The 16456-nt window shown below is 40.3% G+C and overlaps 1 protein-coding gene across 2 annotated transcripts in view; it reads left to right on the top strand.

Annotated features, from left to right (window-relative positions):
* The window catches only part of LOC120898543 (cytochrome P450 306a1-like), an 80331-nt gene extending 64269 nt beyond the window's left edge, over window positions 1-16062 (top strand). For both annotated transcript variants that reach the window (XM_040304535.1, XM_040304536.1), the window contains exons 3-6: window positions 4651-4796; window positions 14794-15002; window positions 15097-15577; window positions 15669-16062. In XM_040304535.1, coding sequence (XP_040160469.1) covers window positions 4651-4796; window positions 14794-15002; window positions 15097-15577; window positions 15669-16034 — 1202 coding nt within the window. In that variant the 3' untranslated portion in view covers window positions 16035-16062. The remainder of the gene's footprint in view (window positions 1-4650; window positions 4797-14793; window positions 15003-15096; window positions 15578-15668) is intronic.
* Window positions 16063-16456: the final 394 nt, after the last annotated feature.

Below are 16456 nucleotides of genomic sequence, written 5' to 3'. Positions count from 1 at the left end.
TTAATAGAGTTCATCCAATTGCGCAGTAGGATAATACACATGGAAGGACGATGTTACCTAATGTACGCAAAAAGTCACGTACGCATAATGCGATAGATAGAGCAGGATAATAAATTGTAATCATGCATAACGGAGCGGATAAGCTAAATATGCCCATAAGCGCAATGTAATTATTTCGTATAAAAGGAAGCTCGCGCGTAGCTAGAAGAGAGTTGTTGTATCAGTAAAATCACGCAGTCCAGTCCGCCGCGCAAAATTTATTTCGCAAATCAATAGAAGCCAACCACGCTATTAAGTTTAAGTAAAGTGGCAAAAATAAAGTGAGTTTATATAAAAGTGCAAATACAATCCGTCTTTAGTCAGGAACGGCACTAAGTGATGACAAGTTCACTACAGCAGGTCTATGAACTGAAAGCAAATTTTCCCGAAGTTTTCGCTGATCGCATGGGTTTTTGCTCAAAAACGCAAGCTCATCTTACTTTGAAGCCGAATGTTCAGCCCGTTTTTAGACCAAAAAGACCAGTGTCATACAACATGGAGGCTGTAGTTGAAGACGAATTGAAACGATTGGAGCGGTTGGGCATTATCACCCCTGTTACGTACACAGAGTGGGCAGCGCCCATAGTAGTTGTAAAAAAGGCAGATCGCTCAGTACGAATTTGCGCCGATTTTTCAACTGGCCTTAATAGTGCTCTCGAGTCAAACAATTATCCCCTACCTCTGCCGGAGGATATTTTCAAGCGAATGTCAAATTGTATTCTATTTAGTCATCTAGTCTTATCCGATGCATACTTGCAAGTACAAGTTGACGAAGAAAGCAGTAAGCTTATTACTATAAACACGCACAAAGGGTTGTATCGATTCAATCGCCTTTCTCCAGGTGTAAAAAGTGCTCCAGGCGCTTTCCAACAAATAATGGACACTATGCTTAGTGGACTCCCTCATGTGGCACCGTATCTAGACGATATTTTAGTAGGAGGAGCCACCTACGAAGAGCATAAACGCAACCTCAATCATTTATTGCATCGTTTGAAAGAGTACGGGTTTACGGTCAAATTCGAGAAATGCAAGTTTTTCATGCATCAAGTAAAGTATTTGGGCCAACTTCTTGATAAAGGAATTAGACCAGATCCAGAAAAAGTGGAAGCGATAGTGAACATGCCTCCACCTTATGACATTCCCACATTAAGATCGTACCTGGGTGCAATAAACTACTACGGGAAATACATACGAGAGATGCGTACCCTTCGCCAGCCACTGGACGAACTGCTTAAAGAAAGTTCTAGCTTTGAATGGTCCGAAGCATGCCAAATTTCATTTGATCGATTTAAAACCATATTACAATCACCGCTTATGTTGACACACTACAACCCTCGATTAGATATTGTGGTATCAGCAGATGCCTCAAATATCGGGATAGGGGCTCGTATAGCACATCGATTTCCAGACGGGACAGAGAAAGCTATTTACCATGCCTCACGAAGCTTGACTCTAGCAGAAACGAAATACAGCCAGATTGAAAAAGAAGCATTGGGTCTTGTGTTCGCAGTTACTAAATTTCACAGAATGATTTATGGAAGACAGTTTGTTCTACAAACCGATCACAAGCCCTTGCTAGCTATATTTGGATCAAAGCGCGGTATTCCACAATATACGGCAAATCGCCTTCAACGATGGGCGCTTACAATGATGATTTCCGTATCGAACACTGCAAAACAGACAATTTTGGACTTACAGACATTCTGTCCAGATTAATTAATTCACATGTAAAGGAAAATGAGGATTACATCATCGCATCGATCGAAACAGAAACCGTTCTATGCAACACAGTGGCGCAAGCCATAGAACATCTGCCGGTAACATATAAAATGATAGCAGACGAAACTAGCAAAGACGACACATTAAAAAAAAAATACAGTATGTTAATCACGGGTGGCCTAAAAGCAGCACTCAATCAGAACCACCGGAAGTCATGCAGTTTTTTGCTCGCAGAGACTCGATTTATTCTGCTCAAAAAATTTTGATTTACCATGATCGAATAAATATTCCAACGAAGTTGCAAAGAAGAGTCCTACATCAGCTACACAAAGGGCATCCAGGAATTGATCGTATGAGATCATTAGCGCGCACCATCGTTTATTGGCCTAATATAGATCAACACATCACCACACTTGTGCAAAATTGCCATGCATGTGCTTCGGTAGCAAAAACTGACACCAAAACCAAGTTGGAATCGTAGCCAATACCAGAAAAACCGTGGCAAAGAGTGCATGCAGATTTTGCAGGGCCAATAAATGGCACATATTTTCTTCTAGTGATAGACGCCTACTCCAAGTGGCCGGAAATTATTCCAACTAAGAAAATTACCACATTAGAAACCATTTCGAAGCTTCGCAACATCTTTAGCCGATTTGGAAATCCCGAGGTCTTGGTAACAGACAATGGCCCTCAATTGACAAGCGATACTTTTGAGACACTTTGTGAGACAAACGGAATCATACATTTGAAAACCGCTCCATTTCACCCTCAAAGTAATGGCCAAGTAGAGAGCAAGTTTTTCTATCTTGCTACCGGTCAACACCTTGTAAAAGTGCTCCGGATGGAAAATCCCCAAGTGAACTTGTACTAAAACATCCGATGCGGACGTCATTGGAACTTCTTCGTCCACCCACTAATTTTTCAAAGAAGCAAAGCAACCCGCAAGATCATCAGTACAACACCAAGCATGGAGCAAAACAAAAACACTTTGAAGTTAAGGATAAAGTATATGCCCAAGTCCACCACTCCAACACTTGGACCTGGGTTGCAAGCGAAATTTTGGAAAGAATTGGTAGCGTCATGTACAACGTATGGCTGCCTGAACGCCAGCGCCTTATCCGTTCTCACAGCAACCAGCTAAAGCGGCGATATGACGATGTCAAAGAAGTTCCAGAACAACCCATTCCATTGGACATCCTTCTCAGTTCATGGAACCTGAGACCTGCCAGCAATCCAACAACGTCCAGCGTACCGCCACCATCAATTGAACCGGAAGTAGATGATTTCTTGCGGCGTGAATTCTTGGGAGAACTTGAAGAATCAACATATCAACAACATGGTGGGCAACTGCGACGGTCAAGAAGACCACATCATACACCAGCTCGTTACGCGCCCTACCAGCTTTACTAAAAAAAGGAAGGTGTTGGGTAACCGTCACATCTCTTCTCACCAAGTTTCGACATCTTGGTTGAAACGTCAGTTGTCAAATGTCGCTTCGTGTATTCAACTCACTTTGTCTTGTGAACTCAACAATAAAGCACGCGCATTGTCTCGAAATATACAACAGATACAATGAGCCATTACTAGCTATAACAAGGCAATTCAATACTTGGCCTTAACACTTTGATTTTAATTTATTAACGGGTTAACGACCAACGCATTTCTTCTTCTACTTTGGCTCAACAACCGATGTCGGTAAAGGCCTGCCTGTACCTACTTGTGGGCTTGGCTTTCAGTGACTAATTGATTCCCCCTAATAGCAGGATAGTCAGTCCTACGTATGGCGGCGCGATCTATTTGGGGATTGAACACATGACAGGCATGTTGTTAAGTCGTACGAGTTGACGACTGTACTACGAGACCGGCCTAACGACCAACGCATTTAAAGAGAATATTTTATTAAATTCCAATTTTAATACGGATTAAATTCCAATTTCCAACCATTACGGTGAGTTTGATTCAAAGCCAATTGTAATATTCCCCCTCCCCCCCTCGACACCAACAGGGGGCTTCAACTCCTTTTACTGCTTAGGGCCCCAAACACCCTAAATCCGTCACTGGATGAAAATGATCCAAGCTGCAGTATGATCCTAAAAGTGTATGCAGTATTAGATGTGATAATTACATGTGCCTATGCTGTTGCTTGTTGAAGCAGTCACTCACTGAAGAAGTTGCTGGAATCCAATGCTTTTGAACGCAAACCGAGTGCGTGAGCCCTTCATCTTTCGACTACCATCGAAGAACAACAGATGAATGAAATAACAGTAGCTTCTTAACCCAAAACAGCAGCACGTTACCAGTATCTCCAGGTTATCGCCATTTGAATGGATATGGCAGTACACATATTTTTGTGTAAAATGTTAAAATTTGATTATTTTCTGAAATAAAACACTTATATTTTGTCGTGAAAGCAACAGCAACAACTCTGTTGTTGTGTTGTGTAGGTCAAGCAATCTGAGATTGGCGCCTTTCCGTGACAAAAAGCTGACGGAAAGCAGTTTGACAATTTTAGATTTTCGTTTGTGTTTCATAATACATATCTTGGCAGTATGCTTGTGAGTTTGTGTTTCGTCAAATTTTATTTTTCCAACACACAACACAAACGGATGTTATAATACAAATCTTCCGATTTTGACAACTCGTCTTTACAATTTGTGTTTAATAATCGGGCCTTATATCTCGCTGAAAGAGTCTATCATATGCCTGAACGAATCTACTACTCGCTGAAAATGTCTATATAATCCTCTAAAACCCTGCAAAATAATAAAAGGAATTGAACCTACCTTGTTGTTGCTCTCATATCGATAGCCCTTACAAATCGTAAAATAATTCCATTTATAGTTAAATTATTCAAAAAATTCATTCACAAATATTTAAACAAATTTATTGCAGGAATCATTTGCGCTCAAGGTAATTTATGGCGCGATCAACGCCGATTATCAATCGATTGGCTTCGTAAATTGGGAATGGTTAAGTATGGATGTGCTCGATTAAATCTTGAACGGAGAATTAATTCTGGACTTATCGAAATGCTTCAGGTAAATTGAATACTACAGTATCTGTATACACAAGGGGCGGTCCCACGCTATAGTTGTCAATCCACACGATTTAACAACATCTGGTTTGTGGTTTTAACCCAAATAGCCAGAATTGCTTAAACAGCCAATTTTGGCATGCTAAAGATCACTGCTTGAATTCGCCTTTTGCTGTAGATAAACTGCATAAAAGTTCCAGGTGGTCCTTCTAAATAGCGCCTAAGCAGCTTCCTTATGCTACGGTGCCGGGGGTTATTTTTCTTTGTTTTATTTCACGTTTATTTTTCGTTTTATTTTCACGTAAGCGTCATCGATGAAATAAACAACAGGTTTTGTTTCAACAACATTTTTTTCTACCTATTTACATTATAAAAACAATTTCTGATCCGTATTCGCAAAGTCGAAAATAAAATCACAGCCTGCCGAAAATAGGAGCAAAACCAATGTTTGCATTTTCACAAATATTTGTGAAAAAAGGCTTTGAAACGGCAAAAAAAAAAATTAGCGTAACATATTGTGATAGTTTATCAACCAAAATAACATCAATTTCATGAAAAATAATAAAAAATTAGGTGTGTGAGCAGTTTTTTGTAAAATTGCTACACTAACATGTCGAAAACTGATACAGTTACCCTACAATTTTTTTTAATATTGATTTCAATATAACCAAAAACCAATAACCGTCAAAACATTGAAAAAGATCAATGACTACTCCAGCCTGTATGGGTATGTGAGCTTTTGATGTAGTTGAATTAATACATTCTCGAAACACATTTTAGCAAGCATACTCGATTATGTAACTTTCAACACTAATACAACAGTATATTTCGACATGAACGATGCTCCGAGACTTTTCTTTGTTCCCAAATATAGTCTTATGGCTCAATTATTGTATTTTTTTGTTTTCGTAGTTGCATTAAAGTTCATTTGAGTTGATAATAATAAAGAGACATAATTTTATTCTCATTGGCGCAAAGCGCCTTGTCGCCTACGCGGTCATGTCGGTCTAGACAGGCTTTCAAGAACTATTTAGTAGCCAGATGGTAAGTTCTTGCTGCATGAGGACATTCCATATGAGGTTTGCCAAATAACCAGCTCGAACTCTATAGCTGATTTGAGGCTGTTTAACAAAAAATCGTGCCGATTTCGTACTTTGTGACTGATTAAAAGATAGACGGTACTTTGCGGAACTATGGCGCTTTTTAACTAGCACTCGATACTCTTTAGAACCTTGTGGCTGTTTAGCCTAAAGTGTATGGTTCATGTTGGAGTGGTAGCAGTGGGTCAGGTAGGCCTTGATCGACAACGGTTGTTGAGCCAAAAGAAGAATGCAATATGTAATTTACCTAGTGTTTTTTTTTTTTTTTTTTTTTTTTTCTTTGGCTCAACAACCGATGTCGGTCAAGGCCTGCCTGTACCCACTTGTGGGCTTGGCTTTCAGTGACTAATTGATTCCCCCCCATAGCAGGATAGTCAGTCCTACGTATGGCGGCGCGGTCTATTTGGGAATTGAACCCATGACGGGCATGTTGTTAAGTCGTACGAGTTGACGACTGTACTACGAGACCGGCTTATCTAGTGTTATTAATATCTAATATTTCTAGTGTTATAAAGCATTTAAATTATTAATTTTATGTAGCTTATTTTGACCCGTTATGAAGGAAAATTACAACTTTTCGGTTATAGCCAAAGTCTATGAGGCGGTTTACAATGACCAATCGATGACGGCCTATAGATCATTCTGTGCAATGATTCACCAATGAACAGGCTTTGATTCATTTTTAGCCAAAATAACTCCAATGGGGGACCATTGAAATTCATTTTTGTTCATTTCTGAGTCATTGTAGTTCATTTTGGTTCATTTTTTATTCATTTCATGAAATTTTTGTTTCCTGGGTCGTGTCATACATATAAATGAAATTAATTTTTGTTCATCAAGTTCATCGCAAACTATCGATCATCATCGATCGTTGGTCAGAAAGGGTTTCTGAAAATGGCAACATGCCAAACGCTAAGAATACACCTCCTCAATATTCTACCTTGAGTCGAAATAGTCGTACGTCGAATATCTGTGAATATAAAGTTTTTAACCGAAATTGAAGAGTAGGAATCTATGAAATCGTATATTATATTTAAAATGATGTACGATAATATATTAATTTTCCTCCAAAAGTCGTTTACACGATATAGATAGTCAAGATCGGGGAGTTGTGGAATCCGAGGAAATATGTTTGTAACGGTTATTTGCACAGAAATTCAAAAAATATATATACAGGCGTCCCCCGAGTTACGACGATTCGCAGATACGACGATTTTGATTTTGACAGTTAAAAGTTGTCATTGACAAGAAATTTATGTATTTTTTTGAATTTCTGGGCTGATAACCGTTTACATACATTTCCAAAGATTCCACAACTACCCTATCTTGAATATCTATATTGTGTACGGTTTTTAAAATATAATTATTACATTATCGAACATTATTTTAAATAAAATACACGATATCATAAATTCCAACTCTTCAACTTCGGTTATAAACTTTATATTCATAGATATTCGACATACGACTTTTTCGACTTACGCCTTGCTTTGGGACATTTTTTCGGTCCCAAATACAGTCGTATCTCGGGGGACACCTGTACAGTCTGTTCCCGAGTTACACGGTTCTCGACTTACGCGGATTCGGAGATACGAAGTTTTCTAAATTTGACAGATTAAATGTCAAATCAGTACAATTTGCTTCAAGTTCGGTATAAATTGCATTTTTGCTAACAAATTGAAACCGCTAAAAGCCAGAAATATTAGAATTTTCTGCACGAATCATAGCAAATAAATGATGAAGTGTATAAAAGTATTAATTTAAATCAAAAACTTAGAGTAATGAATAGTATTTAGTCAAAAAACGTGAAATTCGACTTACGCGGATTCGTCGGGAACGCAGAAACCGCGTAACTCGGGAACAGACTGTATATCAATTTCATCTCTTTGACAACTTTTGACTGTCAAAATCAAAATCGTATCTGCAAATCGTTGTAACTCGAGGGGGTCGTAACTCGGAAACGCCTGTAGTAGATATTTTGGAAAATACTCAAGGAAATGGTATGAAACTTCGTATATTAATAACAAATGACTACACTTTCACTACAAAATTGTGTTTTGTGACATTTTTGCTACAATTGTGTAGAATTTCACGTTTTAGTTATCCTGCCGAAAATAGGTACACTGCTGAAAACTGGTACCCCACGTAGCACAAATCCACTAAACGACCACTAAACGGGTTCTAAATGACTCAAGCTCTCTACCTAAACGGAATATAGAAAGACTTCGTTTAGCAGACGGTTAACGACTCGTGCATTCTAAAAATAGCAAAAAGCTGGTGGCTCCATCTGTTTGTGAGATACCCAACTAGTGGAGCTTCCCCTAGTGACATTTGCTCGAAATTGTTTTACCATATCTGCTCAATAAGTACATGTTGGAACCTTTTCGCAAGGTACCTAACGACCTGTCGTAAACGCGCGTTTTAAAATATGTGAGATATCGGTTCGGGTTTCAACCGATCGCGTTCGGTTCGCAAGGAAAGCATAAAAAGGGGCGACAGGACACGAAGAAGGTCTCTAAACCAAAAGTGGGAATCGAAGACTAATTTTTTGGCAAACGTAGAACAATAAATCGTTTCGGCAAAGAATTTACACCGCGTTGGTTTTCATTTCGCAACATTCCAAAAAATTACGATTCAAATGAATTTGTGAAACGAGTTTCGAACGTTTTGTGGCCGGCAATTATTTGTTTCGCGGATCGAAGTAAAGTAAATCACGCGCAAATAGAAAAGTTTCGGTAGCCGCAAAAAAGTGACAAGTGTAATGGAGCAGTACAATACGCGTCGTATGCCACGGCTGGAGCGAGCTAACTCCGGAACGCATCCGGATACGGAACGAGAGTACGTTCCCAGCGTAGCTTCACCCATCCCAGGACCATTGCGCGAATCTGCTACCCCGTCGGAAGGAGGCACCCCTAGGTTTATCTCTATAGATAGAGATACTACATCCTACGAACGGGTGCAAAGTAAGGCGGAAAACACATATTGTCGCGACCTCATACCGTCGGAAGAAAACATCCAGAGGCTAGTTCCCGAATCAGGAGATACGATACCTCGAGAAGTGATGCGGAGTAAGGCGGGTGACTCGAAACGTTACGTTAACGAAAACGCGATTTGTGAGAGCAAAGAGACGGGAACCGCACCGGAAAGTACACGATTAACAGAGGAGAAACGGCGCCGGAGGCGTATCGCTATTGAACAGGAGCTTAGCATACTCGATATCGCGGACGCTCAACATAGCAAATCAAGTTTTGCGCAGCCTCCTACTGGAAGAAATTTGGTAGCACGAGAGCTGCAGTTTGAAGAAAGAGTCCGTGATATGGAGAATTCCATGCGAGTAACGTCCCACCAAAATGATGGCCCTTCGCGGGGTCGATATCCCGTAGATGACGATCACGACCTAGACGCATCGAACACACGCACACTAAACCACCGCGCAACACAACATGGCCGAGATGTGTTTACAATACATTCGCAGCATCCAGGATACACGATGCACTCGGGATACGTTGCACACTACGGTTATGCGACACAGTCGGAAAACGCATCACATCCTGGGTACACAACACAAAATAACCCAATTCGTCCGGAAAACACAATGCACCAACGGTATACGGCACACTTAGGGAGCAATACGTATGCAGGTCACACTACGCGTCACAACACACATCTGCCGATCCACAGCACTGTACTAAGCCATAATCAGGTAACGGCTCGCCAACCATTACCGCGGGATTTGCCGATTTTCTCCGGAGATGTTGACGATTGGCTGGTTTTCATTACCGCATATGAACGCACCACCATTTCTTGTGCATATACGGATGACGAGAACATTACCCGACTGCATCATGCACTAAGAGGGCCCGCACTGGAGACAGTTGGACCTCTCCTATCTTTCCCGGACGGATTGAAGGATGCCATTGATACGCTTAAAGCGCGTTACGGAAGACCCGATTTAATTGTGGAATCGATGATCCGCAAAATAAGGGGAATGACCGCACCTAACGCTGAGGACTTATCAACCTTAGTAGAGTTCGGGTTTGCCGTAAAGCGGTTGGTTGGAGTGGTAAAGGCTTCCGGGCTACAGGCTTACGTGTACGATGTTACGTTGCTTAAGGAGCTAGTAAAGAAGCTGCCCCCCGTCATAAGCATTGATTGGGCGAGGGAGCGGAAGAGGTATCCGGAAGTTACATTGATCGAGTTTGGAAAATGGATTGGTGAGCTAGCTGATGACTTATGCAGTATCATCGATATGACGTCCAGCTCGGAGAGACATGACGAGACGCATGCAAAACAGCTCCCGACGCAACAGCTACAGCACCGTCAATGTCGGCGTCTAAAGTTTCAGCCCGCTAGACCAAACCAAGGGCGACCGAGCAGTACCGGACGAGCCCAAACGACCTACTGTAATACGACGATTCCGCGAAGGAAACGCGTTAGGAAACCAGCAAACATTATTGAGGTACCAGTGATGCATCCAGCGTGCGTTCTCTGTGTTGCCAATTGTGGATCCCTGGATCAATGTGCGACGTTCCGGAACAGCACTGTAACAGAAAGAAGAGGTTTCGTAACCGAGAGAAAGATGTGTAGGAAGTGTCTTGCCAATCACGGCGGCAGATGCAGTCGTACGAGGCCATGTGGTATCGATGGATGCAGTGTACAACACCACGAGCTGCTTCACACGGAACACCGACATACGGCCACATCTACTTCACATGATCCGTGTACTGGGGGGACAGGTAACACTTCTGAACCAGGCATGGCTAATATTCTACTCCATACAGGATCAAATGAAGGCACACTCCTTAAATACGTGCCGATAACTCTGTATGGGCCTGCCACGCGCGTCGATACGTTCGCGTTACTGGATGACGGGTCTACATCAACGCTTATGGATGAAGGACTGATGCAGGAACTTGGTGTAACCGGCGCACCACACCCACTCAACCTGCAATGGACAGGGAAGGTTTCCCGAAAGGAACAGGATTCCATGAAGGTGTCAGTACGTGTGTCTGGCCGCAATGAGTCGTGTATGAAGGAGCTGATACACATGCACACCGTTAAGCAACTTGCGCTACCCGCACAGTCACTGGATGTGGCTCAACTTGCCGCCACATACGGTCACCTGAGAGGACTACCAGTAAGTCGATATGTGCGTATCGTACCTCGCGTTCTTATTGGAGCCGACAACTGCCATTTGAGCCAACCAATGAAGATCTTGAAGGGCAAACGGGGCGAGCCAGTCGCTTGCAGGACCCGTTTAGGATGGCTAATTTACGGTCCTTACGCAGTTGATCGAGATTTTCGACATGGCGTCATCGCGAAGAAGCCAACCTGTCGCAGCCACCGGACCATTGCACCGATTAGCTCAACCTCCGTACCGCTGCAGAATACGGAGCACGAAAGCGATCCACCTGGGCTTGAGTTTTCCGTTGGTCCAAAATCACTCTGCAAGGCTGCGGCAAAGCAGCGGTATGTATGCCTAAAAACAGATAAAATAATCAATCCCGTTGCAGACGATAAAACAAAGGCGAAGATAAAACCACACTTATCTGAAGACCGCAGCGGGCAAGCACACAACAATGCATCGACCAAGCGTCGGTTCTACACGGTGATGAAACGGGCTCAACCTTCTAGTAAACAGGAGGGAACGCCGCAGGAGGATGGGCCGGTGATGCAATTTGAACTGCTAAATAAGCGATGGTTCAATCTCCCGGGGTGAACGCGCTGTAGCAGCTGCCGACTCCGCCAAAAAGGTCCACATAATAACCTCGCGTTGCAGAAATCATTCGCACATATGAACGGTTCCAAAAAACAGTATAGGGCTCGGGATAGCATCTTTCGAAGCGCAAAGGATAAGCACGGTAAGAAAACTGTTCATAAATGCTGCGTGAGACCACTTTAACACGAGGTAGCGAATGTAAACAAACGACACGCGCTAATCTGACAGGTTCGATAAGAAAGTGAAGCCCCAGTCGAAGCTAGCGAAAGATCAACTGTGGTACACTTGGGGGGACAATGTTGGAACCTTTACGCAAGGTACCCAACGACCAGTCGTAAACGCGCGTTTTAAAATATGTGAGATATCGGTTCGGGTTTCAACCGATCGCGTTCGGTTCGCAAGGAAAGCATAAAAAGGGGCGACAGGACACGAAGAAGGTCTCTAAACCAAAAGCGGGAATCGAAGACTAATTTTTTGGCAAACGTAGAACAATAAATCGTTTCGGCAAAGAATTTACACCGCGTTGGTTTTCATTTCGCAACAGTACATGATACGCCTGAAATTATTGATTTGTGTGTGATCAAGTGTGTTGAAAACGCCAAGATTTGGTGTGTTCGTAAATTAGCTTTGGTTTTTGATGAAAAACAAAAGCTAATTTAGTATGACATTATTTTATAAAAATCGTTATTTTTTAAGGATATAATGGCTACGTGACCAACTATAACGATAGGAAACATAATTTCCGAGCGAATATAGAAGAAAGTAACGAAAAAGCCACATCACAGTTGATTTTAAAGGACTTTTTTCTAAATTCCATTAAACTTGTGCAGTTTAAGGGAAGTTCAAGGCTCCAGTTTAAGGTACTTTGCTCAAATTCCCGGTTATTCGTGCTCGAAAATATCAATTGATTATAATATGCAGCTTCAGGTGAATGAATTTTAATTTAGGCTGATTTTTATCGCTTCTATATCAGAATGAAGATTTCAAAAGTGTTTTATGTATTCGTTAAGCCTCCAGAAAGCTTGTTTGAGCAAAAGTTTTCTCCCGTCCTGTCAAAAAGTGATGTTCATATTTGGTTATAAACAACATGCTATGAGACGATCTTGATTTCATACAATTTGATTCTAGATTCCATAACTTGATCTCTATAATGCACCTTGGGAAAAATGTTAACACCACCTTGTTTTGCCATTTTTCGAGCAGGTACTTGAATCTAATTCTAGCTTTGAGGCTAGAATAATCTAGACTGAAAATTGCAGACTAGTTTTGTGTGTGGTTTTGTATGGAGTGTTTACATGATTTCAGCCTCCATCTGTCAAACTCCAAACAAAAAGCTGACTAGAATGGTGAAGGGCCCCACTGTTCGTCATTTTTTTAAATGATGAAACTCGGATGATCCCTCCTGATAGCCACCTACTATACGCGGCATCACTGATCCGGTCTGCATCAAGACACTGTAATGCGGTTTGGTGCAGTCAGCACTAGAATAAATGTTAAGAATAAATGCGTCGGTAGTATGGTGGCCATCAGCTGCACTTCCTCTGGCCCGTTTGGAGTCATTCCAGCGCAAGTTCACGCGGTTTGTCTTGCGCTTCTGGAGTGTTCAGATAGACTATGCCGGTCGTTGATCTCTCCGAACTAGATCTAGGTGGATTAAAAATATCAGGTGGTGGATAAGGGCCTTTGGGGGGTCGCCATAGTAAAGGGACTTTACGTCATTTTAAAACCGTTAAACATTGGTTTCCGCATACAAAGCTTAGCAAATAGAACAGATTTCTTTGTTATTATGTTGATTTTTGTGTGTCTATTGATTTTATCGAAAATATGAGATTTATTAACAAAAGATTTTATAATTTGTTTATGCACGAAATTTAAAATCATGTGAGTAAGAGTTCTTATCTCACGTAAATTGTCCATGCGGCTCGTAGATAATGAGGAATTTATGTGAAAATTGGAAAAAATAACGATTTCTTAGTTTTTATCATCAAAAATGTCGAAAACACAATGATTTATAGAATAAATTCACGGAATAACACAAAATAACTCACTTTGATCTATGTTTTAATGTTACAGGGTTTCTCAAGCCAGCTCAACATCGTAACACTATTTTTCGAACACGTTAAACGATTGTCAACATCGTACATACAATTCGAATCCGTAAATTCTTTTTGATTTGGTAACACTAGGTTTTGAACGCGTAAAATCCCAACTCGAATTTGGAAAATGTATGTTGGCTGTCTTGTCACCCATTGTACATTTTTCAAAGTCCAAAATATATTTTTAAATAATATTTAATCGAAAAAATGGGATAGATAAATTATATGAACAAATTTAATAAATGTAAACAAAGTTTGAATCCTGGGGACCTTACGTCAAGTGACGAATTGTCAAAATGCACTAGAGTCCACCACCTGATATTTTTAAATCCACCTTGGATCGTCATCAACCATCAACCAACATGTCGCGCGCCGAGCTACTAAACAATATCCGTGCCGTTAGTCCTTCTACGTCCTAATTTTATTGACAGACTGATTGACTGATTTTATAACTAAACGTATACATGTATTTTGTGAAAATGTTAATTTTTATGTATAATATTACAGTATACGCTCGGTAATCCGCACTTTTTTAATCTGCACGCTCGATAATCTGCGCCTCGATAATCCGTACTTTTGTCAACTAAATTCATGAGAACAGTGTTTCGTCCAAAGGAGGGAACAATGATTAAAAAAATAATATTAATGACGTCAAAACGCGGACTCAAAAAAGTGCGGATTACCGAACTATACTGTAATGCTTCGAGAGGGCCATGCGGTCCGTTGAATTTAAACAAATAACAAATATCAAATATAGACTACCTAAACCATTGGGAGAAACACACATTTATGTTACATAATACATGCTCAATAGAGCTTATCGTCATATACTTTTAACATACATGTTGCGCACTACTTAACGATGAACATAGTTACAATTTAATCACTGTATTCAATAAAAACGCATTTTTTGCGATAGTAAGTATATAATATGTTTTTAAGTTGTTCCTCGTTCATCTTTAAAAACTTGTTATCTCTTAACTAAGTGTTTTATGTTATTATTTAACTAAGTTTTGTTATTTCGAATTAAGTGTTACATTCTATATAATTTACATGCTTATATATGTTTTTTCGCCCTTTCGAAAGGACATTGATAATATGGTAGATAAGACACCACAAGGTTTAAACCCATCTCCTATCATACATCACGTGCTCGGAAATTTATTAAATGATTTAGTTTTTGGTATAAAATACGAAAAGAACAATGTTACATGGAAATATTTACAGCACCTTCAAGAAGAAGGTGTGAAGCATATTGGAGTATCTATGGCTGTGAACTTCTTACCATTTTTGAGGTAAATTTACGAATTTGATTTTGTCACATGGATTCAAAGATAGCTGAAGATATTATTAAATAACTATTCTATTCACATCGTCTATTTTCTCTAGATATTTACCTTCTACTCGTAGAACAATCAATTTTCTTCTCAGTGGAAAACATCAAACACATGCTATTTATGATGCTTTGATATCCAATCAACGAAGCAAGTTGCGTTCTTGTGATACATTTATTGAAGAGCAGGAGGAGTGCATATTAACATATTTTTTAAAAGAAGCCGCAAAACGACAAGAAGCAGGTCGACCGGATGCTGCATTTTGCGATGACATACAGCTACGCCATTTGATGGCAGACTTGTTCGGGGCAGGTGTGGATACTACATTTACTACGATTCGATGGGCTTTGCTATATATCGCCCTATATCCAACTGTTCAAAAGCGTCTTCGAGAAGAACTGAGACAAAGACTGGTCGTGAATGAGCCACCTTCGTTGAAAGATGTGGAGGCTTTGCCCTATTTACGGGCAACCATCGCGGAAGTGCAGCGAATTCGTACCGTTGTTCCGCTTGGTATACCTCATGGAACAACTAAGGTAACAATGGTTCTTGAAGTATACGTTACGTCAATACAACGTATTCTGATCTTATTCTCTAACATTATTCTTTATATTTTATATTTCCCAGGAAATAAAGATTGGTGATTTTAAAATTCCATCAAATACAATGATCATGCCTGTAGTATGGGCTGTGCACATGAATCCTATACTATTCAACGCGCCTAACACTTTCAAGCCAGAACGGTTCCTGGATTTAGAGGGGCGCTTCTCCATTCCAAACTACTTTCTTCCATTTCAAGTCGGCAAACGTATGTGTTTGGGCGAAGAGCTTGCTAGAAATATTCTTCATTTGTACATCGCCAATATAGTGTATCATTACGATTGGATTCGGATATCTCCTGAGGATGCTATGTTGATCGATTTAACAGGAAATTGTGGATTAACCTTAACTCCCCCAGACTATATAATTATATTCTCGAAAAATAATAAATAAAACTGTTAAAAACGTTGTATCAATTTTATTATAATTTTACCCATAATTATATTTTTTTTGTTAAATATAAAGCAAAATAAATATCAATAATAAGTTATGTGGATTCTATTAACCTATTTCATCAAATAATATAAAAAATAATAGACGCTAACAAAATAAATCATGCAAAATATCAACAACATTTATTTGTTTCCTTGTAACCACAAAGAAATCATAATTGTAACTTCTTCTTCTTCTATTTGGCACAACAACCACTGCCGGTCAAGGCCTGCCTATACCCACCCACTAGTGAAGTGAGCTTGGCTTTCAATGACTTATTGTTACCATAGCAGGATAGTCAGTCCTACGTATGGGGGCACGGTCTATTCGGGGCTTGAACCCATGACGGGCGTGTTGTTAAGTCGTTCGAGTTGACGACTGTA

The sequence above is a fragment of the Anopheles arabiensis genome, chromosome 2 (genome assembly GCF_016920715.1).
Source record: "Anopheles arabiensis isolate DONGOLA chromosome 2, AaraD3, whole genome shotgun sequence".
NCBI classification, from domain to species: Eukaryota; Metazoa; Arthropoda; class Insecta; order Diptera; family Culicidae; genus Anopheles; species Anopheles arabiensis.
This window is presented reverse-complemented; position numbering and strand designations above follow the sequence as displayed.